At 35.4% G+C, this 7667-nt stretch overlaps 1 protein-coding gene and 1 pseudogene across 1 annotated transcript; both read left to right on the top strand.

The window, feature by feature from the left end:
• The first annotated feature begins 703 nt into the window (after window positions 1-703).
• Window positions 704-3131, top strand: LOC130459130 (uncharacterized). Its single transcript, XM_056834314.1, has 5 exons — window positions 704-870; window positions 959-1082; window positions 1896-2183; window positions 2286-2378; window positions 2760-3131. Exons 1-5 carry the CDS (start codon window positions 704-706, stop codon window positions 3129-3131), a joined length of 1044 nt encoding a protein of 347 aa, XP_056690292.1.
• Window positions 3132-3183: 52 nt separating this feature from the next.
• Window positions 3184-7153, top strand: LOC110774943 (protein DETOXIFICATION 43-like; annotated as a pseudogene).
• Window positions 7154-7667: the final 514 nt, after the last annotated feature.

Here is a 7667-nt window from a genome sequence, read left to right on the forward strand (position 1 = left end):
AAATGTGCATCCGCAATATAAGCTTGTCGAGGTTAACCATACAAAGAAGTATCCTAGATATGACCCTTTTGTGTTAGCCTATCAAGCAGAACAAGTATATTTTGCACCATACCCGAGCTTAAAAAGGGATCGAGATCAATGGTGGGCCGTGTTTCAAATGAAGGCTAGATCAATAGTTGATGCTCCTTTGGACCCATTAGCATTTCAGGAGGAGCGAAATGAGAACCCACCGCAATTATCTGAGCTAAATGAGGATGATTTTGTCCATGCTCACACGAATGAAGATGAAATGGAAGGTGTGAGTGAAGAGGATGAAGACTTGGATGATAATATTGAAGAGGAAGAGGATGAAGACTTGGATGATAATATTGAAGAGGAAGAGGAGTTCATTTCCGAAACGTCCATAGATGATGAAGAAGATGGATATGAAAGTGATTTAAGCACTACAAGTGGTGAAGTGGATGATCATAGTGATAGTTGATTTGATTAAAATGTGATTGCTTGTATGAGTTTTTGGTTAATGTGAAGCTTGGCTAATTATAATCTCTTTCATTTAGTTTTGTAGTTTCGATAATTGAATCTTATTTATTTGTTATGTCCTTTAGCTATATATTTTTGGAAGTTTTTTGAAGTAGTTAGTTATATTCCACTAATTATAATAATTATATCAATATGTATTTAATCATCTTTGGTTTAAGTAGATATGTCTGCAGGAAGAGGTCGTTTCAGGCTTAGAGGAACATCTAGCCAGAGAGCCGATGAGCCTAATGATGAGCCTAATGACGAGACTCCAGAGCTACATATGGAAGAGCAAGAAAATCATGATATCCCAAATGACACTCTTCCTACACTCGATCCTGATGCTTTATGGTTTTATCAACTTGCATTGCTTTTACCATTTATCTAAAATTCTTTAAATTTATGATTTCTCTAACTTAAAATAATCATTTGCAAATAGGTTTGATCATTACTCTGTTTCAAGTACCATCACAAAAGTCATACAAAGCTTTTATGATGAACCATACACATGCTGGACCAACGCAAAAAAACATGCTAAAGACTACTGGTGGTTTTCATTTCAGGTACTCCCCTCCCCTCCCCTCCCCTCCCTTCCCTTCCCCTCCCCTCCTCCTACACGAGCAACACTGTCAGCACCTTCATGTCTGTATCGGCAGCACTACAAGCATCAGTCAGCATCTGCATTAGTCTATTTATCAGTTTATGTACTAATGTAGTCTATTTATCAGCATCTGCATTAGTCTATTTATCAGCCAGCATCTGCATTAGTCTAGTTTATGTACTAATACAAGTATTTGAGAAGTACCATATTCCATATCCCCCCTCTTGTAATTCTGTTGTGTTTAATTTAGGTTTTGAATGTGTTCACTACACTATTGAATCGTGACTCTGTAACGAGTGTATTGTAGTTGTAGATATTGGTAAAATCGTACAAAATAAGATGACATTCATGCTGTCATAATATTGCATTCAGAGCTGTCATAATATTGTTGTCATACTATTGCATTCAGAGTTGTCATAATATTGCTGTCATAAAAGATCATAGAAGTCTTTCATTCAGGCTAAGAAAATTTCTAGCATTCTAGCTCATAAGGATACTAGATGATTATTGTTGTTCACTGGTAATTATCAGTACATGCTTAGTGTCAATTTTCAAAAAAAAGAAGGAAAAAAACACAATGTTCTGTTTAGAAAATAATATTGGCAGGCATATGAACAAGTAAATCGTGAAAAAAACAATATACAGACAGATATACTCACCGAAATTTCAAGATGCATACTAGACTTACTCATAATCTCTCTTGCAGTTACAGGATTATATCTTAAACTACTTCTGTACATTGAAATCTGTATAAATATATATATCTTATTTGCAGCAAAGTTACACGTGGGATAAGAAACACGCATCATCAGTTGAAGTTAATTTTAGGAAGAAAGCTGCAATATCTCTTAAAGGCATGGCCTCTAGGGCCGACAAGGCAAAAAACAACACAATTATACCTTGGTTATCTGCAGAAGTTAGGAGTGAGCTTAAAATTCTTCGAGAATCAGATGATTTTAAGAAGAAATCACAACAATCTATTCTAAATAGGTTGGAGGGAGAAAAGAAAGGTATAAAACATAGTCAGGGATCAGTCTCAGCAACTGAGATAGCTAAACGAGAGGTATATATGGCATTATTGTAAGTTCCCAATTTTTTTAAATTTTATTTTCTAGTATCTAATTAAATTTTATGCACATGTAAATATAATGTATATATGAAAAAGAATGGAAAGATCCTTTCTGCTCCTGATCTGTACTTGAAAAATCATACAAAAAAGGACAATACTATGACAACTGAGGCGGCACAAAATATATGGGTATGTGTTTCTTTCATACTTTTTTAATTCATAGTATTGAAAGTTTGTTGTTTGGTATTGGTTCAAGTATGAAGATCAATGCCTCTTTTGAACACTCTACAAAAATGTATAACCAGCCGTTAATAACCTGGTCAATACATTTACTTAGCACTGTACACCTTGTCGATGTGAAAATAAAATATATATTACTTGTATACAATAAGTTTTTATACTTGTGTGGCTAAATGTTACTAGCAGACTTCTTATAAGAACTTTTCATCTTTAGTTCTAGCGGACTTCTTACTTTGTTCTCGTTGTTTGAATGATATAAATGTATGAATTTACGTATAACTCTTGGGCTTATCTTCTAATAATGTCACTTGTACAACATTCTCGTGGCAGAATAATTTTCAATCCAAGAAAGCTGCACCACAAGCAAGTGGCTCGACTAAGGGAGATGATGAAATATTTTATGAGGCGGTTGGTGGATATTCAAAGAAAGGAACTTTTTTTGGATTAGGAAATAGTGCTGGAAACTATTTCACAAGGCCAAGAAAATCAATCACCAATTATATATCAACACCTTCATCGAGCATTGTCTCTCAACTCCAAGGTCAACTAGAATCTACAACTAGTGAGCTCACTGAAACAAGCCAAAAACTCTCAGATGCTTTAAACAAGATAGAAGTGCTTGAAAAAGATGAGAAGAGGAACAAGGAAATGATCTTGGAGCTTCAAAAGAAATTCTCCGAATTTTCACAATCTCAAGCTTAGATTATTTCATTTCTGAATAGACTATATTTAGCACCTTCATGTGTTAGGAACTATGTTTTGGTTTTCGTCCTATGCGGTATTTATTTATGTTTTGGATATGGTTACTCTTAGTTGTGAACATGTTGAGAAACTTTGAGTTATTGAATTATTAATTGTGTGTTGAAGAAGCAGGCAGCCTTGTTTGTTTTGTTTGAGCTGCTGTCCAGCTATTCTGTTGCATTTTGTAGGTTGAAGTTGGTCTGGTGGTAGTGCTCCTGTTTTGCAGTTGTTGTTATGATGTTCTGCAGGTTTCTGTTTTGCAGTTGGTGTTAATATGTTCTGCAGGTTCTGACATCCTGGTATGCTTCTATACAGCCTTGTTTGTATCAGTGTGTATCACCTTTGGTTGGTTTTGTGTTGACTCATTAGCTTGTTTGATGGTGTTTTACATATATTCTTTTGGGCTTGTAACAGGGAGAAGAAAAAGATATCAAATTCAATCACGTCATCTGCGATTTACATGGATGATACAGAGGTAAGATATGGAACATATCTTTGATTTAATATCTCAATATTTTCTTTTATTTGTTACAACGGAAGGAGTTTTTTCTTGATTAATTATCCATCATGTTACAAAGAAACTATGGAAATAGCCAAGGTCCAATTCTTGAGTGATATATATTGATGAGCTTTGTACTTAAATGTTTAGCATCTGATTTTATTTAAATTTACCTATTTTATTAGTTAATTAGTTAGTGAATTCGTGAGTTAGAAATATAGGATTTTGTTTTGATCTGGATTTTTCAAGTAATGGCCATTGAAATTATGCTGTCATTACCTATCTGTGGAATAATTTTGATGAGCTCGGTTCTTTTCCCATTTAGTTAGCTACATGTAGTGTTATCTCGAGTTTGCTAGGTTCTATTCCTCCAAAAAAGTGGAAGTCACAACATGCTGGTTTGGTTCAATTTGTCTTGGCATTGTTGCATTATCCTTTTCAAAGCTTGGAGTATAGTTCCTAGCCACAGTAGCCAAGAATTAATTTCCATCTTTATTTGCTGCGATTTTTCTATTGGGCTCTGCTGGAAGTCGTAATTAACAGGTATCTAGCTGCAGCAATGTTTTGAAATATCTTCCCCTAAAGACCTTGTAGGATCTCTTATAACAGTGAGGCTTTTGTGCTTACATTGTTGTTCCTTTTTCCTGGTGTTTGTTTCAGAACCCAATCTCTACCCAAGATTGATCCCTTTTACGAGAATTTCCTTTAATAGTACTTTTCTACTACAATGAACACAGGAAGGATACTAACAGAATAATACTGTAATGCTGATGAAACATTTGCCAAAGTGGTAAATTTTGACTGTGGGGGTATGCTTTTACTTATTACATTAAACAAGACAATAACTGGCTAATTCTTACTACAAAGTATTAGTTACGAGTCTTATGACTAATTAATTTCCAGTGGAAGCATTGATCTGCATAATCTGCACTCATGTTCTTCAACTGGTTGCTGTCTGATAAAGCGTAGTTTGAATATTTGTTGTGGTATAAGTTGAAATTTTAATGTCCTCCTGTTTAGGCTCTTTGTAGTAGCCTATGTTTAACATTTTAGAATTTTGATATGAATTCATTACCGACTCTTGGCAGCAAATGTGGTAGTTTCCCCTACTTGAGACTTGAGATATACATGTAATTCATTTGGGGCTGTAAAGCCATATCATGTGGTATAAGTCATTTTATTGTTGTAAAGCCATATTATACAATCCTTGGCAAACTATCTTGTAAAGCCATTCATTTTGTTGCTTTCAACTCTCTGCAGCTTTGGCTTTAGCTTTAGCTGCTGATCTTGTTGCCTCTCTAATTGACACCGTTTTTATTGGCCACATTGATATGCCGCACCTTTCTTTTCCTTGTATTCTCATTCTCTTTAACTATTTACTGCAACATTAATTGCTAATGCATCATACTTTAAACTATACGGAAACCTTTCGATCAATCATACAAATGTTTGGCTCGTTTATTGTGTGTGTAGGCGCGGTGGAGCTTGCAGCCGTTGGAGTTTCCATAGCTATATTCAACCAAGCATCAAAAATTACTATATACCCACTTGTTAGCATTACAACTTCTTTTGTTGCCGAGGAGGAGACAGTGAGTAAAATGAACGCTGAAGTCAAAGATGCTGAAAATCAACATCAGGAGGAATCTGCTGAAACTGGTAGCTCTAAAGAGATGATGTCTCAAGATGGTGTACTTGGGAAACTAGAGGAGGGTTCTATCACAAATATTAACAAAGATCACTCTCTTCCCAGAGAAGGTCCTTGCTACATCAGATATTTAACATTTTATCTTCCACAAACTTTTTTTAACATAATCTTTCCATGAAATTTTTCAGATTAAATGGAAGTAACACAAAAGACAAATAAAGTCTCAATCAGTAGTCCTGAGAAGGTTAAAGTAGGAGGAGGCAAGAGGCATATCCCATCAGCTTCTACTGCACTTGTTCTTGGATTGTTCCTTGGTGTCTGTCAAACCATATTCCTTTTCTTTGGAGCTAAAATGCTTTTAGGAATCATGGGTATAAAACATGTAAGTTTCTTTGATCATCATCTTTTTCAGTATGTTTTCTCACCCACGTATAAACAGTTGCTTAATTAGCCCTCATTGATCACTATGATTTTCTGCTGAGTTCTTTCTGTCTTTGGTTATTCTGCAGGACTCCCCGATGCTACAACCAGCTCTTAAGTACTTAACACTAAGATCCTTAGGTGCTCCAGCTGTGTTTCTTTCTTTAGCAATGCAAGGTGTTTTTCGAGGATTTAAAGATACGACAACTCCCCTTTACGCTACAGGTAAAAAGTCTTATGGTTATAAACATCAAATGCTACTCTTGACAGTAGAAATATTATGTAATTAATGAAGTAGATTTGAATAAGTACTCTGGCTCTCTTCTATTTACCATTCCGAGTTTTGTTTTACAGTTGCAGCAGATGGTGCAAATATTATACTGGATGCAGTTCTTATCTTTGCATGTCATTTGGGTGTGAGTGGTGCAGCCATTGCTCATGTGCTCTCACAGTAAGCACGCTGCAATTGAAAGCATTGGTTATCATACTTAGTTTTGTAACTTTTTTTTGTTAGTCTCAGACATTGTTTCGGTGTTATAGGTACTTAATGTCATTTATACTCTTATGGAGGTTGATGAGGGAAGTTTATTTGTTGCCCCCTAGTCTAAAAGCTCTGCAGTTAGGTCGATTTCTCAAAAATGGTGAGGAATAACTGAATTCAATAATTCGTATTCTGTCTCATAACTACTCAACTTCATACATCGTGTTTAATGGTTACCTACTGTAGGTAGCACAAAAGTAGTGAATTGTTTACTGACAACTTTGGCCACAGGTTTATATTTGTTCACAAGGGTCATAGCTGTCACATTCTGCGTCACCTTGGCCGCATCCCTGGCTGCAAGGCTAGGTGCAACTTCTATGGCTGCATTTCAGATTTGCTTACAAGTATGGTTAGCTTCATCACTTATGGCTGATGGTTTAGCGGTAGCTGGTCAGGTAAAGGAATAACTTTAACTCTTTCAACTCTTTGCTTTTTTACTCTGCAATTTTATAAAGCAACACAAAAATGTTCTCTGCTATAACAAATCGACTAGAATGCCCAAGGGGGTAAAGTTTTAGAGGGTCAAAATTTCCTGGTTAAGTGTGGATGCTAATTATTCTTCATTGTATTGGTGTTCAATTTTAGGCAATTTTGGCTAGTGCATTTGCGGATCCTATTTTACTTTCGCATTTCTTTATATCAAGGAAATCTGAAACCACTCTTGTACTTTGCAGCTGAAAAAAGAAGGCAACTGGTGGCGGAAGAAACAACATCCAAGAGTGGGAAATTTACTTTCATCCAAGAGTGCACAAGTACATTAGCTGCTAACATAGAGACTGTATGCTCTATGCTAACAGCTTTTAATTTACTCAGTTAGCCATGAGCCGAGATGCAACTCCATAGAGACTGTAAGCCAAATTAAAGCTGCAGGGAAGTAGGGAATTCATAGTAGCTGTTGAAGACCTTATATGTTTTCATAGCAGTTGAATACCTTATCTGTTCTGTTTGAGCTCAGGCATTTATTTTTACCATAGTTGGCTATGGTTAACTTTGCTAAGAGTTGTATTACCTTTATGGCTTTCAAACTGTTGTTCGCTAGGTGTTTGTTTGTTTGTTTTCTCTTGTACAAACGCCATTTTCTTTGAGTTTAATACAATGATTTTTTTACAACAAAAAATAGAACTCATTGGGTTATATAGAGTAATATATATTACAAATATTATTATCTTAAAAGTTCTTCGTCACAAAATAAATTAAGAAAGTGGCTAATTTGCAACCAACTTTTTTAGTTGCCACATAGGAACTAACACATTTAGTACCAATTTAGCGACTAAAATCACTTAGTCACTAAACTACGACGGAATTAGCCAGTACTCATTAGTACCAGTTTAGCGACTGCTTAAACGTTTGTTGTTAATTTGTCACTATATGATACAGTTATTAAATTGTCAC

This window comes from Spinacia oleracea, chromosome 1 (assembly GCF_020520425.1).
Source record: "Spinacia oleracea cultivar Varoflay chromosome 1, BTI_SOV_V1, whole genome shotgun sequence".
Classification (NCBI taxonomy): Eukaryota; Viridiplantae; Streptophyta; class Magnoliopsida; order Caryophyllales; family Amaranthaceae; genus Spinacia; species Spinacia oleracea.

Excerpts from the sequence above, each read along its gene's own strand:
- LOC130459130 (XM_056834314.1), top strand. The coding sequence starts at position 704 with ATGTCTGCAGGAAGAGGTCGTTTCAGGCTTAGAGGAACATCTAGCCAG. Across the intron at positions 1,083-1,895 it reads ACTGGTGGTTTTCATTTCAG|CAAAGTTACACGTGGGATAA; the intron begins GTACTCCCCTCC and ends TCTTATTTGCAG. Across the intron at positions 2,379-2,759 it reads AGGCGGCACAAAATATATGG|AATAATTTTCAATCCAAGAA; the intron begins GTATGTGTTTCT and ends TTCTCGTGGCAG.